At 44.3% G+C, this 26,137-nt stretch overlaps 1 protein-coding gene across 1 annotated transcript in view; it reads left to right on the top strand.

Moving 5' to 3' along the window:
* The window catches only part of LOC124594448 (suppressor of lurcher protein 1-like), a 320,389-nt gene that overhangs the window by 214,123 nt on the left and 80,129 nt on the right, over nt 1-26,137 (top strand). Inside the window, exon 5 of the mRNA XM_047132824.1 lies at nt 22,302-22,525. Coding sequence (XP_046988780.1) covers nt 22,302-22,525 — 224 coding nt within the window. The remainder of the gene's footprint in view (nt 1-22,301; nt 22,526-26,137) is intronic.

Here is a 26,137-nt window from a genome sequence, read left to right as displayed (position 1 = left end):
GCCCAGCATTTTTCTGACATCTCCCTTTCATAGTGCCGTATCACTGTTTCGCTTTATTTAAGGTTCTGAATGCATATGCAACAGGTAGATCGCTATTCAGTTTTCCTTGACTCAGTAGGGCCCCGACACAGCTCTGACTAGCGCCAGTTATAACAATATGCTCTTAACAGTTTTTCCTCAATTGTTAAATTGCTTGCTCCTGTTCCATTCCCCAATTGTATACTACCCCTTTCTTCACCAAATCATATAAGGGTTTTGCAATTTTACTGTAATTACTTCCAAAACGACGATGATACCCGCTTAACCCTAGAAAGGTTTTAACTGTGTAGTACTCTTTGGTTGTGGGTGCTGCTTTACTACTGCGACCTTCTTTGGATCAGGCTTTAACACCTCTGCATTAAGAAATACCCAAAAAAGTAACCTGTTTGCACCAAAATCCATATTTATCTATTCGTAGTTTTAAATTGTAATACCTTAATATTTCAAAGACCACCTGAAGTCGACTGTTATGCTCTTCTAGTGAGGAACCAAATGTTACTACGTCATGTAATTAAATGAATATCTTTTCTCCTTGCAATCTCATTAGAATGGAATTTATTAAATTCTTGAACGTATTTCAAGCCGTTTCCAGACACGGTGGCATTTCTTGTACTCATAATGCCCATATGGCGTACTAAACGCTGTTCTCTCCTGGTCTCTCTCACGTAACAGCACGTGGTAACACCCCTTGGCCAAATGAAGTGTTCAGAAGTACTTGGCTTTTCGTAGCCCACCAAAAATTTGTCACAGGAATATTATTAACAGATATATCTCTCAGGCACCTATAGTCTGCTGCAATCAGACATTTTTGTTTCCCGCTAGCTTCCCTTTCCTTTGGAATCATTATATGGGGAAAATTCCATCCACTGCTACTTTGAACTATGATATCGTCTTGCAACATTTTATTAATTTCCTCTTGCAATACCTCTTCTTGGATCTGTGCAATTCTATATGGTCTCGGACACATTACCCAACCTTCTGCTTGTGGTATTAACTGTATTTCTTGCCTTAACACTTCTTTGTGTATCAGCTGCTCTCGTGGCAAATGAAATATATCGTTATACCCCATACATATATCCATTATGGTATTCTGTTCTTCAATGTTTAAGTGCTCAACTTTGAGATTCTCTTTTAGTTTACTTTCCCCTTTCTCAGTGTTTAAGTGCTCAACTCTGAGATTCTCTTTTAGTTTACTTTCCCTGAATGTTATCTCTAAATTCCTCTTCAGGTGGCACTTCCTCAGCCACCGGTAGTGGATACTTGATTGACAGACATTCTTCTGTCGTGTTCAGCACACTCGTTACGCATGTGCCATATTTTACGATACCAGAGCTTCTGGTATATACACTCCTGGTATGATTTCTTGCTTAGGAATGATCACTCTTGACACATGCCTCGAATCTACATTCACTTTAAAAATTAGCTCTTCTCTTGAACCCATAATTATTATTTACCGTTATTTCATCTCTGTTCTTGTACATTTTCTCCCACGTTGACATTTCCCTATTTTCACAGCTCCAACCATCACTGAATCATGATATTGTTTCACAGCTTCTGCTGTCACCTGAGCGGCTCCATCCATATTCCATAACACTGTTCGCTGTCTTGTGGCTCCATCCACAATCGGACCAACACAGTGCTCTCTAGTGGCTCCAACCCTTTGTTCGTTACGTTTCCACATTTCTGCGGCTACTACCACCATCGAACTGGTCCTACCGCGTTCAAAATACCTTTTTATCGCTCTGCAGTTCCGACCGCCATCGAACCGGCACTTAGCGTGTTCGACGCATGTTTCCCACGTCCTGCGGCTCCTACTGCAAACGAACAAACATATGGCTTTCTCGTGACTCCTGCCGAAACGGTACCTACCTTATTCGACATACTGCAACTTCTCTCGTTCTGCGGCTCCGACCAAAAACGAACAAACACATCGCTGTTTCGCAGCCCCTACCACGCCTGCAGTAGAGTAATTGTTTATCGTGGCTTCTGTCACCTCATCGTTTACAAGTTTCCTTTGAAATTCTCTCTTTTTGAACTGTGGTTCTCTTTCGTTTTGCACTGGATTCTTTTTTCACGAATCCTTACGCTTTTTGTACCATAATTTACCACAGCATTCTGATTCATTAGTAAACCCTTCCTAACAGACTCTCAAATGGCAGATGTATCTCTGCCCCTATAACATGAACTGTGTGCCTTACTAACAGAGCTCTTGCGACCTGTAATTCAATGGCTATAGTACCTTCCTCGTCAGTCACAATATTAGGGATCCCTCTGACCCTAATACCTGTCTCTGGATTACATATTCCAACATTCCATAAACTTTCCTTTTTAACTAAACTGATTCTGCAGCCCTATTTATGAAAAACCTCGCCGCATTCCGTGTTCCTTTCGTACACCACAAGTGTACAAAATTCCTATTTGTGCAGTCGACAGTAAATATCTTGCCTATTACGGCACAATGCGACTGCCTCATTACGCCTCTGATTTGTTTCCGGCATCTTATTCTTTCTTTTTGCTAACCACGCCCATTCATTGCACTGTCTGGCACAATGGCCTTTCTGGTTACTCTTAAAGCGTATTACGTTACTTGATTCTGCACATGCAGTGCTGCGTCCCGATAACCTTTACCGGCAACACTTACTGGCTTTAGATAGTCCATTTCTCTACAATGCCCTTTGAATTCTCGTTCTGTTTCTGCTAATCTTCCCGCGTGCTCTCATTCTAATTTCCCTAGCCTTCCCACGTTTTCTTTTCCCTTCTTGTGTTTTCTTTCTGCTTCTGCCTCAATTACTCTTACTCGTTTCTGCAGACTACAATCTTTCACCACGTGACCTCTCTTACCACAGTTAAATGAAGTCACGTTTCTAAGTGAGTCTGTCCGCGACATTGTAAAAACACTTCTCCCTATTGGCTCCTCTTTAGCCGATGAAATAGCATTTTCCTCTGTAGTGGCAATATCGACGGCCTCAGAGAGTGTTACTGTCTCTCCTCTAGCTCTTACTAGTGTTTTAATTCTATCATTTTAAAGACCTTGTATGAATACTGGTCTGACCAAATTCAGAACCCGCGAAATACTACCAGCTAACTCAGCTTCAGTCATTACACCTCTAATTGCTTCTCTAAAATGATGTTGCAGGGCATCAATGTGGCCGGCCGGGATGGCCGAGCGTTTCTAGGCGCTACAGTCTGGAACCGCGCGACCGCTACGGTCGCAAGTTCTAATCCTGCCTCGGGCATGGGTGTGTGTGATGTCCTTAGGTTAGTTAGGTTTAAGTAGTTCTAAGTTCTAGGGGACTGATGACCTCAGCAGTTAAGTCCCATAGTGCTCAGAGCCATTTGAACCATTTTTGAGCATCAATGCGCGAGCTGCAACCCTGCATTGCTTTTGCCACTTTCTTATCTACTTGCATACATTTTACAAGCGTAGAAACCTAGTCTGTTTACAAGCATAGTTTTCCAGTAAAATAGCACGTACAGCTGGCAAAGAGCTCCCTGACTAATAATTTTCTCCTGATCGCTCCAATTATTCGTGCCTTAACGAACTTCAGCAACACACCATGCCGATCAGGGGCCACTAAGTGAAATTCACTGTCGCAGTTATCTAGCAATTAGTTTAACTATGCTTTAGAACCATCAAAAAATTGTGGCAATAACTTCAGAGCATCTCTTGAACTAGTATACCTCCTAACTGGTGACGATTTCGCAACATTACTACCACTTACGTCTGCCTTCTCGTGTGACTGCATGTTGTACCAACAATTTTTCTTACTTAATTTGATTTTTTTCTGGAGTCTGCACTGCCTTCTGCGCCACCTCTGTCGTCGCGTCGCCTCCCAGCCACGCCGTTAACGCGCCTCGACAACCCGCCTCTCACGTTGTGGAACCCGCGCAATAAAGGCCCTCCCCCGCCCATCGGAATCATCTTCTTCTTTCTCCCCTCTTCCTTCTTCGACCCAAGATGCCACAACAATGGAATATCTTGCAGCAAGCAAGAGTGTCCGCCCCCAGTAGCTGAGTGGTCGGCGACAGATTGTCAAATTAGGGGCCCGGGTTCGATTCCCGGCTGGGTCAAAGATTTTCTCCGCTCAGGGACTGGGTGTTGTGTTGTCCTAGTCATCATAATTTCATTCCCATCGACGCGCAAGTCGTCGAAGTGGCGTAAAGTCGGAAGACTTGCACCTGGCGAACGGTCTAGCCGACAGGAGGCCCTAACCACACGACATTTATTTAGCGTCCGGAGTGACGACATTCAAACCAGTTGTGGGTAAATGGGATGGTTGATCACGCCCAGAAATATCTAAGAAAATTTTATGTACCCACGAAAGCTTACTACTCGCTCGTTTACTACTGAGTACTGATCGTCAGTCTGGGATCCTTTCCAGTGAGATTAATAGAGGCAATGGACACTTTTCATCACGATTTTGTGTTGTAAATGCAAGGACGCCTGAAAGATGTTCATCAAACCGCGGTGGCAGACTCTGTGAGAGAAGCAGTGTGCGTCACGGTGCAACTCAACTCTCTGCTTCAGTTACTCCCACCCTGAACGAGTCCAACCTAATTTTGACGGGTCAAAATGTGGCAGGTAACGTGTGCAGTATTAGACTTGCATGACTCGATGAAGTTTATAATGGTGACCGTGCACCGTTACTTTTAAGCACAAATTCTAACACAGGTGAGATTTTTTAAATATATTAGTATCACAGACAAATTATCCGAACTGCTACAAAATATATAATTAATAAATAAATAACTGAAGCCAGGTTGAAATTTTTAAATAAGATCCCACAGTATAGGTTTCATCATGTTCCCAAAACCAAGGTTTTTTTTTTAAATTCAAACCCAGTATTTATAACAAATAATTTCAGAAATAAATGTGAATGGTGGACTCATATAAAATTAATAATGTACCTAAATAATATCTAATCTAACAGCGTGAAAGATCGTTATGTAGTGCACAAATTACAGTTACAGTGGCCTATGCAAGATGAATGCATAATCTGCATATTATTTAATCTATCAATCTAAAATGTAGTTATGTAATTCAAAAGTAACATTTGCGAATCCTAGTGTATGCAAGATGAGCGGATAATCTGCATATTAATTCACGAAATTAGTAGCAAATCGTTACATGCGGTAGAGTGAAATCTGACCAACATTCACTGTGGAATCTAAAGTTCATTAATGATCAATACTACTGCAACGAACACCTAACACGTTCGCCACAAAAACTAAAGTAATACAAATACAGTAAAATATTGCATTTCACAGCTTTTTGGAAATGGTTAAATAACAATAAAATCCACATGTGCCCAAAAGAAACCATCACTGAAATTCAAGCTCCGTAGCTCAATCCTACGAAGCTTTTCAACATTCCTAAATGTGTAAGAGTATTCACGATCACGACCACATTAAGAAAATTTTATGGTCGTGATCCTGAAGCCCATGAACACTGCCTTAGACTGTGCGGTGCCCTGGCCATCCAAACCTCATCAGCCTTACCGGTCTGCCACACACCAACCAAAAGAGCATATGATCGCATCTGCAAGGCTCTTTATGCACTTCCGCACATGACCACTAGCCTAATCAATGCATGTTTTTATAAAATAACCATCATTTAAGTGTTTTAAAAATGCATTTCACATATGTACACACTACAAACGTATAGTAAATACTCTCGGTGAACTTGCGACCTCATAATAAAATATTTGTACATTAATTTTGCAGCTATGAATAACTTTACGAATATCTCGCAACATCCGACACCGCAACACGTCCTTAGATAAATAAAGAACTAAAAATGAAATATAAACATCAAATTATGATTAACAATACGTTGCAACTATCGTCTTTTCATGTAGAGGAACTCATAGTTATGGCACTATTGTTGTATGACTAATAAGTGTTTATAATTATTCATCATTTTGTTTAATAGCACAACAATCATGTCCTGATAATCGCTAGCGTGGTCAACATTCTGTGAATTATCGTAAGTGCAAATTGTATGTCAGGTTGATTTGTTACAATTTTTATGATCTATAATAACTGGAAATGTTAATTACATTTCACACTTCATTTATAATTTATTACAATATTCATATATTAATTACAGTTCATATAACAAATAAAGTTTAATTAGTAACGGGATCGTTTTATCACCACAATTGACATGGTGTATTTAGCTCTCTCGTAGCATGTATGTAATGTATTTTAAGTATTTTTCACAAGTATTAAAATTTTGTTACCAGTTTTGAAATAGTCACGAAAAAGTTTCGGGTGATGCAGGAAAATATTTTCTTTGTTGTAATTCCGGTCTTGGACCACAATATTTATTTGTAATCAGGTTATTAACTGCAGTCAGTAATGGCCATCTTCAGACGCGAGTGAAGACGTGTTTATAACATATGTCAAGCTATTACATTTGATTGGACAGCCAAAATCACTAGCCATTTCAGATCTTGACTGCATCGTCACATGTATCAGCGTGATGTACGTTTTGCAACAAGTTTTACTCACATCTAAGGATGGTTACTACCGACCGAAATTAATAACCTGACTGCAAATATACATTGTGACCAATAGCAAGTCACTATAGCTTCAATGCTTACTTTCACCGCTCTATTCCCGTGATCGACATTTCCCCATTGATCCATCGTTTCCTGCCTGAGCAAACCTCAGCTCCACCCACATGACCACTCGCAGTCCTGATTTATCTCCTCGCCCCTCGCCCAGTTAGTGACAGCCAGCCGCCCCGACAAAATTCTTAGCGCTACCAGAAGTGTTTTCTGCAGGCTAGGCGCTCGTAATGTTACAACAGAGAGATTCATTCGTTACAGCCCATAAGTTTACGCTCTAAGGAAACATGTTACTACTTCCTCCCAAAAACATGTCACGAAATGACAACGATGAAAAAATCCGATAAAAGCAATTTCATATGGAGCTTTAGCAATAGTCATTCTTCCTCTAAGTATACCATTAATGAAACAGAAAATAGAAAAATTGATTTACGTCATCCCACAGTGACTTACGTCCACATATATTATCAAAATGTATGTATGTGTCTACAGAGATTTGCATGTATGTTCCATACCTCCGCCTAAACCTCAGGACAAATTTCAACCAAACTTGTTACAGATATCAATCACTATCTGGAAGGAATATCTGTTGGGATAAGAAACACCTACCTATCAAAGGGGTGGGGGTGGGGTGAAAAAGAAATGTAGCTCACAGGCGCGAATACCCATAATTTCTCCATCGAGTATTGTAGAATAAAAGCGTGTAGTGATTTGTAGCAAACTTTATACTTAATTTAAAACTTCCGCGAAACTCAAGTTTTCAATATTCATTCAATAAAACTGCCACATCTGGCATGACATTTTAATACTTCTTTGGAACTAACTATATTTGCAACATATTCCGTAGACAGCGTCCCACATGCCATGATACAGTTTTGTATCGCTGTACGACACATATTTGAAGAGGTATGAGATAAACGCTGAGATGTGTGAAAAACTGCCGCATCAGGCCTGAGGTTTAATTTTGTTGTTTCTTTGTTACAAACTCGATTTGCAACACTGGCGGTAGGACGTAGGTTACATGTGTTACTCTGAGATGAAAATGTTGGTATAGGAGGTGAATTTATGGCGGGTCGCGTCAACCAGTCAGAAGACTAATTACTCGAAAGTGTATGCGGCTATATGCACCTACAAAACTGAATCATTGTACGATTCGTACTTCATTAACACATGACGTCATAAGGACTAAGCTGTATGAAAAACTGCTGCATCATTCATGACGTTTAACTGTATTACATCTTTCCTATTAACTCTATTCACCTCTCGCCTAACTGTCATAAGGATAGATCTGTGCCTATTACACATTACGATCCTCTTCAACTGTCGGCGGTCTCTGTCAGTCAGCAGTACGCAGCCCGTACGCTATCGTGCTGCACGTGTCCCTTCACGTTTCCACTTCACTATCACATCGGGAACAGTGGACTTAGGGATATTTAGGAGTGTGGAAATCTCACGTACAAACCTATGACACAAGTGACACCTAATCACCTGCCCACGTTCGAAGTTCGTGAGTTCCGCAGAGCGTCCCAATCTGCTCTCTCACTATGTCTAATGACTACTGAGGCATAGGTGGCAGCAGGATGCACCTAATATGGGGGTGTCCGGATACTGGAAAAAATGCTACTAGGGTAAGAACCAGCAACCTGCTATTGGGGTACGAGTGATAACATAGAGAGAAAACAGGAGGAGGAGAGAGACAGAGAGAGGGCAGGAGATAGCCAGAGGGGAAAGAAGGAGATGAACAGAGAAAGAGGAGGAGATGGGCAGAGGGACAGAGGGAGAGGGGAGAGAGAGAGAGAGAGAGAGAGAGAGAGAGAGAGAGAGAGAGAGAGAGAGAGAGAGAAGCAATAGATGGACAGAGGGTGGGGGAGGAGCAGGTAGGGAGGAGGAAGAAATGGATAGAGAAAGGGAAGTGAAAGAGGGAGACTGAGAGAAAGAGTTGAAGGTGATGTACAGAGGGGGCAAGAGGTGATGGAATTAGAGGAGGTGATAGAGGGGGAGGAGCAGATGGAGGGGGAGGATATGGACAGAGGAGAAAGGATTAATAGACATAATAGACAGAGGGGAAAAACAGACGGAAAGTGAAATAAAAGAGGAGAAGGATTGAAACAGGATGGAGGAAAGAGACAGGGAGAGGGAGAAGAGGTGCACCAAGAAAGGGGAGAAAAGGAGATGAACAGTGGATGAGCAGTTTAGGTAATGGACAGAGAGAGAGGAGCAGGAGGATGAGATGGACAGCTGGATTTGGAAGCAGCAGATGGACAATTAGAGGGGGAGGAGGAAATGTACAAGGCGTCAACTGACGAGGAGATAGAGGGAAAGGAGCAGATTAGGTTAGAGGAGGAGAAGTAGTCAGGCAGAGGGGGAAGGGTCAGATCAGCAGATGGGAGAGGAGCTGATAGACAGGCAGGGGAGGAGGAAATAGAGATACAGGGAAGGAAGAGGTGGACTATTATATTGGAATAAATACATTCCTTGGCAACGTCAGATACTCGAAAGTAAGCGTATAAGTGTAGAAGTGCAGTAAATGGTAATAAATGCTAATGTTCTGCAACAGGAGTGTATCTGGTATGAATTATTCAGTTTGGTTCTGATGGCTAAACCATGGGTCGAAGATACTAGCTGGAGGATCTTATCTTCGGTTCTGAAGTGTACATAACAGGTAACTAATGAACAATGTACAAAACAGAAGTAGATCAGCAGTTACAGCAAAAAGCCACGCTGTAATGGGGAGCACCATTCTAGAGTGGGTCTCACAAGCAAATCCTTATCCGAGAATGGACGGATATTTTCGCTACACAACAGAAGTGAAATATTGCTTCGAGATCGTTCCTAGTGTTTGTGATAGCTAACTCCAATATCTGAATCCAATTTACAGAATGAATTCTGGAAAACAACTGAGTACACAAAGTAATTATAGACTCTTGTAGGAATTTAACAAATCACCCCAAATCATAATTAATTAAATAGGTAACAGATTTATCCCTTCAGGTATCACTCTTTGTCGAGACAGTAGAGTATTGAGTATCCGCTCGGTATGCAGGACGCAGTATGCCCTGATAACTGCCAGCGATATTCTTGTTGTTAGACAATACGCTGCACGCCTTCTGCTCCCAGGCCGTACGTAGTAATTTCCGCGCCTGTGTTTCGTGTAATGATGTTGCCCGTGTGAGGTTCGTCTGACGCCCGTTAACGTCCTGGGAGGCTGAGTAATAATGGCAGCCGCGGACTCAAACGGCATTATGCTGCCCGTGGTTGTTTGCCCGCCGCCGCGGTGGCATGTGCGCCCACCTCGTTAACCCTCAGTGCTAGACGTTAATATCGTTGCAGCTGCGGGGCAAAGCGTGCCCGTATAGTCAAGGCAGCGTGGCCGGGAAAGCGCCGCACTCTGTGTACAGTCGGATGTTGTCTCAGGCGGAAAGCTGACGGCCACGCGGTCCTGATACGGGGAGGAGGGTGTGTAACGACCGAACCATATTAGAGACAAGGTTGACAGCACCCAGAGTTACATTAGAGCCTACCAGAGCGGTGGTAACAGTTCACAGTAGCAATTGCACATATTTGTTGCACGTATTTCAGTCTCTTTTATTTCCATTGAGTTTTTACTCTCTCTCCCTACCTGAAGTATCAGAGAAGTAATTTCCTGAAGTGCCAACACATGTCTTATCACTCTGTTCCTCCTTCTCGTCAGTTTTTGTCTGCTCGTCAATTTTTGTCTTCTTGCCGATTCTGTGGAGAACCTCGTTATTTTTTTCTTATCAGTCCATCTAATTTTCAATACCTGAAACGCTTTGATTCTTTTCCTTTTTGGTTTTACCGTAGTTCATGATTGTTGAACATACAATACTGCGCTCCAAACGTACTACATTCTCAGAAATTTCGTCCATAAATCAAGGTCCACGTTTGATGCTAAAACACTTATTACTGCCAAAAAAATTTCTCTTTGGCTGTGTGCCTGTATCAATCTGCTTTTTAAGTCCTCTTAGCTTCGTCCGTTATACGTTAATTTGCTTCCAAGGTGGAAGGATTCGGTTGCTTTATTTACTTCAGAGTCACCAATTGTGACATTACGCTTGTCGTTAATCTCATTTTTGCTCCACCTCTTTACTTTCCCCTTTCTTCAGTCTACTCTCAAGGAAGAGTGATTACCGATTAGACTGTTGATCTCATGCAACAAGTCCTGCAGTTTTTTCTCACGTTCACTGAGGTTACCAATGTCGCCAGTTGCACTGCAGGATCTACGTAGATACCGCTAGGTTTACGTCTAGCACAGCGTTACTAAAAACAGGATCTCCTTGACTAGGCTAACGAATCCAAATCCCGTAGCCTGCACATCCCCTTATAACTTACAACGTTGTCGAAGTTTCTCTTTGTGCCGTCATCAGCGCCTACTCAGAATCGCCATGGCGACTCCAGTAGGGAGATAAGCTGTAACTGTGATCGTTGCACTCCTGCATGTCTTGGAGGACAGCACTGGGATTGGCAGAAGTTGAAACTTTATGCCCTTACCAACGTCTCTCACCCAAGCATATGCAGTTCAGTACTTCTGGTGAGTCTGCTATGTCCCGTTGAGCAAAGTGTTTCAAAATGGGCAACCATGGTGTAAAAGTAGACAAGTATTGGCGTGTGCCGCTACTCGGAACACTTTGTTGCACGGTGGATATTTCTGAATATTTGTAATCGGAATTAATATCTTAAAGAGCCACAGTTTTTCTTTTCCTTCCCAACTTATAAAAGCTAAAAAACCTTTCCCAAATCATTTACAAAGTTACCACAAGAACATTAGCGAACTAATGTTGCTGGGACACAAGAACGCATTCGGTTAAAGAGACAGACAACAGTATACATTAGGTAATGAATTAATGTACCAAGCACACGTAATTTTTACCAATATTGGTGGTTTCATACAGAGTTTTCGTTGGTAAAGACCAAGAGGCACCCTTTCCCTTATCTTGTTGTTGCTTGTTGTTGTGGTCTTCAGTTCGCTCTCCATGCTGGTGTATTTTATGCATGGCTCTTAATCGCTGATGCGACCTGCAATAATTTGGAGCATCGTTCAGCCAAGCAATACAAGTGCGTGCTCTCTGGAAAAATGACAATAGTTTCCGCTTGCCTCCAGCCCTTCACACTACCAACATAGCAGATTCATGTAGACTAGTGTTAAAAGGCCAGATTAGTCAATCATCCAGACCGTTATCTTAGCAGCTAATAAAAAGGTTGATATCCCAATTCATAATGCAGAGCCTTGTCTCATCTCTTCATAGATAACTCTCCAATGTGATTGCAGCTGTGGAACAATCGTCATTGAGGCACGCACGCACCCCACATCTGTGAACCACAGATTTCACGTGCATCATTCTTATACGCAACAGTACCTAAGCGCTGGGTAGCCTGGAAAATGAAAAAAAATTTGAAAAGTGGAACGTAAGAACCAACCTACTTTACAAGTACCTCAGCTGTTTTTTTATATAGACATAATATGCACTGCCTGACCAAATTAGTTAAGCACCGAGAAGACATGGTTGGACGTCAATTATAATCTCGTACATATACATACCAGTGGCGGGGACATAAACGATTAGAGAGGCATTTCTCCGTAACGGGTGTAACAACAATCAGCGTCCATTACTTTTGTTTGTGTTTTGTGTAGCTACCAGGCCTGGTAGGGTAAATGTAGAGAACAGCGTCAGCTGTTAAGTGATCACCCTTATTGACACGAAGGGACCGCGTTAATGTGTGAGACAGTGACATCAGCACCTGACAGAGTACGTCTCCACTTGGTCGGCCAGTCGAATTGTGCAGTATGTGAATTTGTGGGGTATTCGGATAAGACGGCGGCTACAAATTGGACTGCGTGCGATCGTGATGGTGGACATAGTCGCCATGAAAGTTCCGGTCCACCACGTCTGACCATCACAAAGGAAAATCGCCGTATTGTGCATCAAGCACATAGTGAAATGAAATGATCGTATGGCATTGTTGGCCGGGAGGCCCCATGCGGGGGAGTTCGGCCGCCGTATTGCAAGTCCTTTTTAGGTGACGCCACTTCGGCGACTTGCGAGTCAATGATGATGAAGTGATGATGAAAGATACACAACACCCAGTCATCACGAGGCAGAGAAAAATCCCTAACCCCGCCGGGAATCGAACCCGGGACCCCGTGTGCGGGAAGCGAGAACGCTACCGCAAGACCACGAGCTGCGGACAAGCACATAGTATCCCATTCATTTCCACGCCGGCCATGCGAGAATAAATCATGGACTCCCTGCAACATTCTGATTCATCCCACACCATTGGCCGGAGTCTAGGCGCAGCTAGACAGGAATTACCGTCCATGTGCATGCCAGCGTTAACACAGCACCATAGGCGACTGCATTTCGTGTCGTGTCACAACCAGGAAACTTAAACTGCTGGTTAATGGCACCATATCGTGTTTTGCGATTTTGTGCTACGACGGGCGACTACCATCGAAGTGTATGGTGTGGACCTGGCAGAATTCCTATACTTTCTACGTTTTGGACACGCTCAGTGGTGATTCTTATGGCGTCATCGTGTGAGTTGGCAAATGACTGATGGAACTCTGTCGTCATAATGGTACATAACGAATATCCTGTACCTACAATTGCGTGACTTCTCTGCATTTCATAACTAAGTGCCAGGGAGAAGGATCATTAACCACTTCCAAGCTATTTCTCTTCCGTTCCACTCTTGAACAGTTGAGCAGAGAAGGGGGGCAGAGACGACACTTAAATCTTCCGCACAAGCCCTGATGTCTCTTTATCACAGTGATCATTACTTCCTGTGTAGGTGGCGCCAACGAAAGGAGAGAATTGAAGATGGAAACTTAGTTAGAAAATCCTGATGCAATGGAAAACGCCTTCGTTTTAATGATCGTCGCCCTAATTCACTTATCGTGTCTGTGCACCCTGTTTCCTAATAATACGAAACGAGCTGCTCTTTTTGAACTTTTTCGATGTCCTCTGTTAATGCTATCTCATGCTGATCCAAGACCATGCAGCAATAATCCCGAAGAGGACGAAGAAGGGTACTGTAGGCTGTCTCTTTAGTCGACCTGTTGCATCTTCTAAGTGTTCTGCCAGCAAATCGCAATCTGCATCCCTGTGTGCTATCTTTCATGAGGCTGGATCATTATGACGTTTTCCAACAGGTCAGTGCTAGTCCACACATGGCACATGTGTTTGTTAACCGTCAGCCTGGTGATGAGGTAATCCTTTGGCCTGCGGCGTCTGCAGATCTGTCCCTGGTACATATGTGGGACCAGCTCGGGTGCCCATTTCGTATCATTGAAAGTACCAGGGATATTAAAGACCAATTACAACAGCTGTTCAAAAATGGTTCAAATGGCTCTGAGCAGTATGGGACTTAACTTCTGAGGTCATCAGTCCCCTAGAATTTAGAACTACTTTAACCTAACTAACCTAAGGACAGCACACACATCCATGCCCGAGGCAGGATTCGAACCTGCGACCGTAGCGGTCGTGTGGTTCCAGTTTGTAGCGCCTAGAACCGCTCGGCCACCCCGACCGGCACAACAGCCTAATTCTTTGCAAAGTTGACTGATTTGTTATCATCCAAATAACATCACATACCCCCCTCAACCCATGTAGTGTCATTTCGTTTGGCCCTACACTTCTGGGTGCTTCATTTGTTTTATCAGGCAGTGTACATTTGTAAATTGAATGTGGAGAGGGGAGAAAGAAAAGGATAGGAAAGGAAAGGGAAGGAACTAGTGATATCAGCTGCGTTAGAATTTTATGTGGAATCAATGGTGGCGAGTGAGAATCTATGCTGGACTGGGACTTCAGCCTGTAATTTTCTCCCTTAAAGGGCTCACAGTTCCTATGTGAGTTCGTGCATGGCGCACATAGGGCCCCAAGGTACTGCAGCTCATTCTTTTTCCAGGCTGCATTTCCTTCCTGTCCTCCCTCCTCCCCGTCTCTCGGTGTCCTTACTCATCTTAACCCGGCTACCCATCTGATTTCTTGGATTCCTTGCGGATTTATTCCCCTTGCCTTTCCTCTGTCATCCTTCCTTCTCTCTGTAGTGTGAGCCGTTTGGAGAAAATCTCCCTCTCCGACGTCTACAGCGTGGATGCGTTTCCCCCTTTCTTTCCAATCTTGATTAATGTCATAGACCCCTCCACCCCGCTAGGTCACCAGCGCATGTTGCCAGTCCATGTGGCGGTGCTGTTAGGTACCCATCTGGCTGAGTCCACTGATAACACAGATATCACACCTCTGATACGTGAGCTGTTGCCTACCATCTATTCCTAGGAGTAGATGCATGTCACTCCAGAGCATCAAAATTTCCACCAATCGCCGCAATGCCATGGGCCCAGTTGTGGCTGGGTGGGGCTCAAGGGGAGAGCCCTTGATTGGAGTGGGTTTTTTCAGGGCAGATGCTTTGCACGTGAACCATGTCAAACTCCAAGAATCTCGCAGTTCTCCTATGGCCATTTAAGTGGAAAATGATCGTCTAAGGCTGCTTCTTATGACTCTGCGGCCTTTCCCTTCCTGGATAAATCCTTGAAGGAAGGCCAGTCTCACCAGCTTGGGATCAAACACTTTTCACTCTACCTGAACTCTACTAGGATTGACATGTACACATTCACCGCCACAAAGCAGTTATTTTTCGTGGAAAATATTGAAGACAAGGCGGCCGAAGACTTCAGAAACCAGAATTCACCCTCACGATCAACGGCGTTGTCAAAGACGGCGGAGGAGTCGACAGAAGATGAGGTCACTCTCTTGTCCTTGGGGTAGGAAACTGCCCCTAAAGGTGGAAAAATCTGCAATGATCAACGACATGAGAATGCAGAAGGCAAGGGAAACCAGTGCGTTAAAGACACATGACATGTATCTACAGGACATGTGTCCCATAATTCAAAAAGTGTAATGATGATCTCTTCATTGTCAAAAGATTCCGGAATAGTCCCCTCCAGAAGGGGACTGCCTAGTGGGAGGTGACCATAAAAAAAAATTTAATAAACAAAGAAAGGCTAATGTTCTATGAGTCGGGGAGTGGAATGTCAGAAACTTGAACGTGGTACGGAAACTAGAAAATCTGAAAAGGGAAATGCAAAGGCTCAAGCTACATGTAGTAGGGGTCAGAGGGATGAAATGGAAAGAAGGCAAGGATTTCCGGTCAGATGAGTACAGGGTAATACCAACAGCAGCAGAAAATGGTATAACGGGAGTAGGATTCGTTATGAGTAGGAAGGTAGGGCACAGAATGCGTTACAGTGAACAATTCAGTGATAGTGTTGTTTTTATTAGAATCGACAACAAGCCATTATCGACAACGATACTTACAGTACACATGCCGCCGTCGTAAGCTGACGATGAAGAGAGAGAGAGAAAGTATATGACGATATAGAACGATAAATCAGTCATGGGGACTGGAATTCAATTGTAGGCGAAGGACGAGGAGGAAAGGTTACTGGAGAATATGGTCTTGGGACGAGGAGTGAGACGGCAGAAATACTAATTGAGTTCTGCAATAAATCTCAGCTAGTAATAGCGAATACCCTGTTCAAGAATCACAAGAGGATGAAGTATACTTGGAAAAGGCTGGATGACACGGGGAGATTTCAGTTCATGGTCAGACAGAGATTCAGAAGTGAGATACTGGATTGTAAGGCGTACATGAGAGCAGATATAGACTCAGATCGCGATGTGGTAATGATGAACAATAGGCTAAGGTTTAAGAGATTAGTCAGGAAGAATCAATACGCAAAGAAGTGGGATATAGAAACACTAAGGAATGTCGAGATACGCTTGAAACTCTCTAAGGCTATGGACACAACAATAAGTAGTAGCTCAATAGACACAACAGTTGAAAAGGAATGTAAATCTCTAAAAAGTGCAATCATTAAAGTTGGAAAGAAAAACATACCTACAAAGAAGGTAACTGCGAAGAAACCATAACAGAATAAATGCTTCAGTTGATCGATGAAAGAAGGAAGTACACAAATGTTCCGGGCAATTCAGGAATACAGAAATATAAGTCGCTGAGGAGTGAAATAAATAGGAAGTGCAGGGAAGCTAAGAGGAAACTGTTGCATGAAAAAGTGAAGAAATGTGAAATGAAAGACTCAGCTCGTAGGAAAGTCAAAACAACGTCCGGTGACATTAAAAGCAAGGGTGGTATTATTAAAAGTGCAATGGGAGTCCCACTGTTAAATGCAGAGGAGAGAGTACATTTAAGGCCTCTATGGGAGCGAAGATTTGTCTGATGTGATAAAAGAAGAAACAGGAGTTGATTTAGAAGAGAAACAGGATCCAATATTACAATCAGAATTAAAAGAGCTTTGGAGGACTCAGTATTAAATAAGGCAGAAGGGATGGATGACATTCCATCAGAATTTCTAAAATAATTGGGGGAAATGGCAAAAAAAAGACTATTGTCGCTGGTGGGTAGAATGTTTGAGTCTAACGACATACCATCTGACTTACGAAAAAACATCATCCACACAATTCAGAAAATTGCAAGAGTTGACAAGTGCGAGAAGAATCGCGCAATCAGCTTAACAGGTCATGCATCCAAGTTACTGACAAGAATAATCTACAGATTTATGGAAAAGAAAACTGAGGATGTGTTAGATGGCGATCAGTTTGGCTCCAGGGAAGATAAAGGCACGAGAGAGGCAATTCTGATGATGCGGCTGATAATGGAAGGAGGACTAAAGAAAAATCAAGACACGTTCGTTGGGTTTGTCGAACTGGAAAAATCGTTCGACAGTGTCAAATGGTGCAAGATACTCGAAATTCTAAAAAAATGTGGGTAAGCTATAGGGAGGCACGGGTAGTATAAGAGTCAAGAGGAAATAATAAGAGTAGAATATTAAGAACGAAGTGCTCTGCCGGCCGGAGTGGCCGAGCGGTTCTAAGCGCTACAGTCTGGAACCGCGAGACCGCTACAGTCGCAGGTTCGAATCCTGCCTCGGGCATGGATGTGTGTGATGTCCTTAGGTTAGTTAGGTTTAAGTAGTTCTAAGTTCTAGGGGACTGATGACCTTAGAGGTTAAGTCCCATAGTGCTCAGAGCCATTTGAACCATTTGAAGTGCTCTGATTAAAAAGGCTGTAAGACAGGAGTATAGACCATCGCCCCTACTGTTCAGTCTGTACATAGAAGAAGCAACGATGGAAATAAAAATTTCTGGAGAGGAACTGATATTCAAGATGGAAGGATATCAATGATACGATTCGCTGATGACTTGCTATCATGAGTGAAAGTGAGGAAGAATCACATGATCTGCTGAATGGAATGAATAATCTAATGAGTATAGAATATGGTGTGCAAGTAAATCGAAGAAAGAAGAAAGTAATTAGAAGTAGCAGAAATGAGAACAGCGAGAAACTTGACGTCAGGATTGATGATCATGAAGTAGATGTTAAAGAATTATGTTACCTAGGCAGTAAAATAACCAATGACGGACGTAGCAAGGAGGACATCACAAGCAGACTAGCAATGGCAAAAAGATCATCCCTGGCCACGAGAAATAGACTAGTATCAAAGATACGCCTTAATTTTGGGAAGAAATTTCTGAGAATATACGTCTGGGGTACAGCATTGTATGTTAGTGAAACATGAACTGTGGCAAAACCGGAACAGAAGAGAGTCGAAGCAACTGAGATCTGGTGCTACAGACGAATGTTGAAAATTGGGTGGACTGATAAAGTAAGGAATGAAGAGGTTCTGCACAGAATCGGAGAGGAAAGGAACATGTGGAAACACTACCAAGGAGAAGGAACAGGATGATGTGTCATCTCTTTGGACTGGAGTGACTGGTACTAGAGGGAAATGTAGAGGACAAAAACTCTAGAGGGAGAAGAGAATGGAATACATCCAGCAAATGGTTGAGGCTGTAGGTTGCAAGTGCTACTCTTAGATGAAGAGGTTGTCACAGGAGAAGAATTAGTGGTGGGCGCATCAATCCAGTGAGAAGACTGATTACAAAAAAAGTTCGGTGAAGTGGAGTTTCTCAGTAAGGTTCTGTCGGGTTCCCTTTTGATTAAAACTTCTTCTACTACACAGCATGCAGCTTTTCGTGGTTTTGATCATGTTGGCGACATCCTTGTGTCAATTAAACCTCACCAATCTTTGAATGCGGTCTACATAGTCATTTTTCATAGGTACTTCATCCAGCTAACTGATGAACTCACGCCAAGAAGGAACGAGGAGGTAGTCATTTTATTCAGCGTATGCAGTTATGTCTTAAGGACAACCGTGCTGATACTGGGGCCGTTATTCTAGCTTTCGAGGGAGGTCAAGGTTATGTGTAAAGTGAAGACGAGGGCTGTGCATTTCTGTCCCCATAATATGGTCCATCCTAATTGAGAGCTCTACCTCAATGCCCAACAAGTGACTGTGGTTCTCCAGTTTCGTTTCTAGGGACTTTTTAACAATAAGGTCACTTATATATGAAATGGTATCTGTCCTTACAGACATGTCCGAAAGAACAGATACCATTGGTGATCTTAGAGCGCTCAAAGAATGAAATCCAGACCATTAGCTGCTTAAAGGCGACGATAAATATCAACGAGGACAGTTGAAAATGTGTGCCCTGACCGGGTCTCGAACCTTCTGACATGGTAGATGTTTTATCTAACCGAGCCACTGAGCACACAGAGGGTACTGCGACTGCAGGTACTTATCTCTGGAACGCTCCCCGTAATGCCCACACTTCCAACTTACTGTCCACACACAACATTTGTAGTACTCCTGCCCATTATACTCATTACTCGCGGCAGTAAATCTACCAATTCCCGTAAGAGTTTGAGCAATGTGTGCGCATATGCACTGAAGATCATTAACCATTACGCCTTACCTATATGAAGATGGTATCTGATCTTTCGGACATATCCGAAACAACGGATACCATTGGTGATCAGTGCAGATGCACTCACATTGCTCAAACTATTACGGGAATCGGTAAATCGACTGCCGCGAGTAATGTGTGCAGTGGACAGGGGCACTACAAATGTAGTGAGTGAACAGTAAGTTGGAAGTGTGAGTCTTAGGGGGAGCATGCCAGAGATAATTCCCTGCAGTTGCACTATCCTCCGTGTCCTGAGTGGCACAGTCGGATAGAGCATCTGCCATGTAAGCAGTAGATCCCGGGTTCGGGTCCCGGTTGGAGCACACATTTTCAACTGTCCCTGTTGATATTTATCAACGCCTGTAAGGAGATAATAGTCTGGATTTCATTGTAATTTCACAAGCTCACTTGGTCGCTCCATATCAGTCACCTGAAGGTTGGCTGTTTGCGTAAAATCAATGTTCTTCGCTTCCTTGCCCACACATTATGAGATGCAGATCGTTAGACCCTTCTATGCCTTTACTAGGTATTAGTTCTGTCTCGTCTTCCCACCGGCACTTCCATGTTGCTCCTCTTGGATCCAGTTCACCAAAGTGGTATCTGTTAAGCTACTGGTGAGTTCTGCACTAGGCCTGTCGACAGTCTTCTGGTTGACACAGGAATCCTTCTCATTTAGATTCACTAGTTACAGCTCCTGTACTCTTATGTCATCACTATCCATCCTTCCCCTGCTCATCTCTCCTATTCCTTTCGTATCTTCAGGCCGTCACATGCCTGCTGCCTGCCCTCAGGTGGGTTTAACAGTTGGAATCTGCCATGACTTCCTCTTTCCTCCTTGTCCTCTTCCACAGTTTCTCTCCCAACCACCACTGCCGTCCTTGCTTAGACACCTGGCCCCAGATTGGCTCTGAGCACTATTCGACTTAACTTCTGAGGTCATCAGTCGCCTAGAACTTAGAGCTAATTAAACCTGACTAACCTAAGGACAGCACACACATCCATGCCCGAGGCAGGATTCGAACCTGCGACCGTAGCGGGCGCTCGGCTCCAGACTGCCCCAGATTCAGATGGATCTCTTCCAGGTTCCAAAAGTCTTCATTGCTCCAGTGGTGTTGTGTTGTTTGTCCCGAATTCCCTCACAGGTGTTTCAGGATGCCATTGTTTTTTACACGGATGGCTCTAAGTCTGCTGAGTATGTGGGGTATGCTTCCACGTCTTCTGCTGACTCGCTAGCCATGGGTGAGGGTGGCGGGGATGGGAGGCTGCTGCGGAACTGATAGCCGCCAATTGGGCCCTCTGTTTTAATAAACGGTCCTACTTCACCCACGTTTTGTTATGTACAGACTCAATGAGTGGCCTTCAGGCTATCGCTCAGTGTTTCTCCCGCCACCGCTTGGTCTCTGACGACCATGACCTCGCTGAACATGGTGATGCAGCTTGTTTCGTCGATGTCATTTGGGTTACTGGCTACGTAAGTGTCCTGGGCATGATCTTATTGTTTGTCTAGCTGGGAGAGGGGTGGTGGTGGCCACCTATCCGTTCTCTGTGGCGGATTTGCGGCGTTAGATCTAATCAATTTTTGCTCAGTCGTGGGCTGCCGCACTGTTTAATAAACTTCGCGCCATCAAGGAGACTTTCACCACATGGCGTTATTCCCTCTGCCTCTCCTGGCGGAGATCTAAGATCTTCTACCGTTCTCGTATCGGCCTTACTAGTTTCACCCATAGGTTTTTACTCTGCAAGGAGCTGCCCACTCTTTGTAGTTGCTGGGCTCCACTCACGATGATCCACATCTTGCTGGACTGCTCCCGCCTTTTGGACCTTTACACTAAATACGCCCTCCAACCTTCTATGTCTTAGCTATTAGTGAATGACCCTCATATGGTTAGGGTGCCAAATGAAGCACCTTTCATCCATCTAATTTCCGAAGTGTTATTTTATTTGGTTATCAGCTTCAGAGTTTTTACTATGAAATACTCAGGCCCCTGACCAACGTGAACGAAGATTCCCATCGTTGGTTCAGTGAAAATACGGGCCAGGATCCAAAGGCTGGTAACCATGGTATAGATTTTTGAGACAGTGATCACTTCAGACGTCTCCTGCAGACTGAACCGGAAGTGGTAATCTTCCTACAGGTCGATCAGTGGACCTGAAGATGGCGCAACATATCGCCGAAATTGGTAGCCCAGTGAAATAACAATCTGGAAATGTAGATGGCTGAAAGGTGTTTCATTTGACACTCTGTACTGAACAGCTGAGGTCCTGGCTGTGACAAGATGGACATACAGACACTTTTCCCTCGTTATTTGCACTTTATCCCTTCCCAGTGACTGGACTGTGCTGTTTGCGTTGTTCCTCCGTTGATTTATGCCATCCTAGATCATGTGACTGATGTCTTCGCTGTTTGGTCCTCTCCCCCAAATCAGCCTTTCACACAAAACACCAGCTGGAATCTCCTCCTCACTAGTCAGCTCCATTAACCACTCCACCACCCAGACACACTGTTTATTGCAATTGCGTGGCCTACATAGGTACGCTCCCTCGCCCATGAACATTCCCACCTAGCGCCATCTATCCGCAGTCCCTGTCCACGTCCTCCACGCTAGCTAATTTTCGATTCCCGCAAGAGGTCCAACATGTGTATTTGCACTGAAGGTGGTGGATCCATGGCCCATCGAGGCGCATCAGTTATATGAATTCATGGTTTCTGTCCTTTCGGAAACGTCCGAAAGAATAGACACCACACATTTCTGTAAGTGTGTGTATGTGTGGCTGCTGAGGCTTCTTCGCTTGGCACTCACGCAGCGGTTGCGCTGGTGACGGGAGGATGTGGTGTTGTTGTCGGCAGCTGCTCCCTGGGCGACCGCGTGGAGGTTTTCCTGTCGCTGGGCGGGCAGCTGCGGGCCGACGTGAACGAGCGGACGCCGCCCGCGGGCGTGCTGTGCGGCGGGCTGCGCGATGTGCCCGCGGCGCTCTACAGCCAGGGCCCGGCGCTCGTGCTCGCCATGCACGCCGCGGGCCCGCCCTCCAACAGCTCGGGCTTCCTCGGCAGGTTCCGCTTCCTCGACCGGCGTGAGTACTCCCCGGGGCACGGCTGCCTCTCATTATTGCACCGCTGCAGACTAGGGGTGTTAATGACCGCATAAAAGCGGTGATGTTAAATGTTTTATAAACTGGACAACGTAATTCAAAAATCATTGCCTCCCTTTGCGAAGTGTAAGTTTGAAATTGGGCTCAAGGATGACTTCCTCTGTGATCGTGGATAGCATGGTGGCCTGCGAATTCACCCTCGGGCTCGGCGACGCCTCAAATGGTTCAAATGGCTCTGAGCACTATGGAACTTAACATCTGAGTCATCAGTCCCCTAGAACTTAGAACTACTTAGCCGTTCGAGGTGGCCGAGCGGTTCTAGGTGCTTCAGTCTGGAACCGCGCGACCGTTACAGTCGCAGGTTTGAATGCTGCCTCGGGCATGGATGCGTATGATGTCCTTAGGTTAGTTAGGTTTAAGTAGTTCTAAGTTCTAGGGGAGTGATGACCTCGGAAGTTAAGTTCCATAGTGCTGAAAGCCATTTGAACCATTTAGAACTACTTAAACCTAACTAACCTAAGGACATAATTCACATCCATGCCCGAGGCAGGAGTCGAACCCGCGACCGTAGCAGCAGCGTGGTTCCGGACTGAAGCGCCTAGAGCCGCTCGGACACAACGGCCGGCCAGCGAAGCCTCAAACAGCAAGACGACAACACATGGTAAAAAAAGGCCGAAGCTGGGAAGTTCATGCGAAATTTAGGTGTGTTAATGCTGTCACGTTGGCACCAAATTTCTCCACAATTTTTCCCAGTGCCACCTTGGACATGACATAACATGAAAAGCCCCTCTTAGGCAATTTCCACCACTTGTTTTGACGCATCTGCGATGGAGGTCAGAACCACGACCCCAGCATTGAACTCATGCGGTTTTCGTATGCGTGGCTTTGGAAAAAATTTCAGACTGCCGTTCAGGGTAGGGTTTGCATACTTTCGGGCGCTAGAGCAGCTTCCAGACTGAATTGATGTCGAAGTTTCTGACAGGTACATTTCTAAGATGCTCAACGGTAGAGCACTAGCCCTTGAAAGGAAAAGGTCCCGAGTTCGAGTCTCGGTCTGGTACATAGTTTTAATCTGCCAGGAAGTTCCGTGCTCAGTAAAGTTGCGTGGTTGGCACTGAGGGTTGCCGAATTGGACTGCCTTACATGGATCATTGGCCGTTTTATTCACGACCTTCTTAATGTGACACTCCCACATAATCATGCCACGAGTGGTAAACATGGGGGTTGAAAACGCGTATGCATCCTTTGCTGCTTCAGGTCCAAATCAAATTTCATCGAATGATTTTGACGCTCTCAACTGGCTTCAACCTGTACACGAGAGTAAAAATTGCGAATGCATTGCTCTCCAAATGAATGTGATCATGGTCAATTTGGATGAAGCCCCACAATGACCTTAATGAAGTGTTGAAACGCCTGGGAGTATCAGCACCGTCAAAGGCTGACAAGAACTTCTTAGTTTTACTAACCGCACTTTGAACTGAAGTTTTCAGCCGTGAAATGTGTTGGAATCAAACGCCCCTGGGAAATGGGTGGTCTCATTTGCCCCCTTGGTGCCATCCCCGAAGGACTTTTCGTGTCTATTCTGGGCGGCTTCGAGTCTGAAAGGGCTTTTCTCGGCCATGCACAGATGACCGCGTGAATTCAGCGCTGGGTGTCGCGATCTTATCTTCATCGCTGAGACGTCGAAACGAGGGGTGAAACAGGATGAGGAAAGCTGTGAAGACCTTCTCATCGTGTGGCACTTCCTCGGGGTTTTTGAACAGAACTGAGTTGATATTAGGTGCCAATGTGACATCACCAACACAGCTTATACGCTCCCACTAACTTCTGAGCTCTGGTCGTTTCATCGCATTTGTTGATACCTTGCTGTTTAAAGAGTCGCCAAGCCCGACGGTGACACATGGCGTCGCGCTTTTCTCTATTACATAGAACACTATAGTCATCTTTGAGCAAATGCGAGGCAATTACAGGGTATTGGCTTCTCTGACATATACTGAGCAGCTTATCACCTGCACAAGATTAGTGTAAATTTTAGTTAATGAACTGTTAACTTTTTGATGTTAATTTCATGTATTTTGATCATACGGAACAAGACGTATAAACAGATCCACCTAATACCGTGTCTGTTAATCAGTAAATACGGGCAAAACTTCGTAATCCTTTTTTTAAATAAACTGAGTAGATAACTGGTGTAACTTCAGTGAAAACTGCCCTAAGTGTATTCCCTCTTTTATACAAAATTTTGACTCCTGAGTGAAAATAAGGCAATGTGACTGATATTTGTTTGATATACTCAGACGTTTGAAACACTTTCATAGGGCAACGAATAATTTAAGGGGTATGTATGCATGTACTGAACCGGGGATCTAGAAAAGACGGAGAGGCTTCGTCCCGCCATAGCCCACAGTGGTTCAAAACTCCACAACAAGCAACAGCAGTCCACCCACCGCCACCCCAAACCGAACCCAGGGTTATTGAACTGTGCGGTTCGGCCCCCAGTGGACCCCCCCCCCCCCCCCCCAACCAGGAACGTCTTATATCATACGAATGTAGCCCCATATGTTTGCGTGATAGAGTAATTATGGTGTACGCCTCTGTGGAAACGGTGTTTGTGCAGCAATCGCTGACACAGTGTAAGTTAAGTGAGGCGGACTAACGGGAACCAGCCCGCATTCGCCGAGGTAGATCGAAAACCGCCTTAAAGACCATCCACAGGCAGGCCGGCACACCGGACCTCGACACTAATCCGCAGCGCGAATTCGTGCCGGGGACCGGTACGCCTTCCCGCTCGGGAAGCAGCGCGTTAGACCGCGCGGCTATCCAGACGGACGATTTAAGGGGTACTTGCACAAGCATTTAAGTGCACGCCAGACTGCGATCAACATACTGTAACCTGCTGATACAATCTGAAAGTATACCTGCATCCTCCCTCACAGACAGGATGCATGCCATAAAGATGTAAAACCTCACTTTGTATGGTCTAATACCTATTCGCAATCAACGTAAATCACTATAATCATTCCGAATTTATCCGTTATCAGCGGCATTTCTCGAAGTGCTCAGCAACACAGATACACCATATACTTTGTGTAGGTTTCATGTAGAATATTGAAAATATTTTTGCAGACGGCGGAACGTAACTAGTAAATTGTGCTCCCACCAGCTGCAAATTTAAGAAATAATACGTGAGCTCTAGGGTATTGCCCGGAAAATATAATTATTTTCAGAAACTACACACGCATGAAAATAATTAAAGATAATTTAGGAAATATTCATATTATTATTCAATTATCAACTGAAAAATTGCAGTAGCAAGGTTACATTTGCCCTCCACTCGATCATCTGGATTACTGTTCCACAAAGCATTTTAATTTGAACAAAACAGAGCTCCATACGGTCTTAAATTTCCATAGTAGTCCTAAATAAGTCAGATAGTAACGTATGCCATTGTCTACATTAGCAGAGGAATAAATGAAATATCCATATTACTCCTTAAACATGGTACAAAGCTTCTTGTTCCGACTAACGGATTTTAAACTTAGGCGCAAGTAAGGTACACGTATAAAGCTGAAATCTCTACAAAGATGATACGAC

This window comes from Schistocerca americana, chromosome 2, assembly GCF_021461395.2.
Source record: "Schistocerca americana isolate TAMUIC-IGC-003095 chromosome 2, iqSchAmer2.1, whole genome shotgun sequence".
NCBI lineage: Eukaryota > Metazoa > Arthropoda > Insecta > Orthoptera > Acrididae > Schistocerca > Schistocerca americana.
The sequence above is the reverse complement of the archived record's forward strand: the minus strand, read 5'-3'. Positions and strand labels throughout refer to the sequence as shown.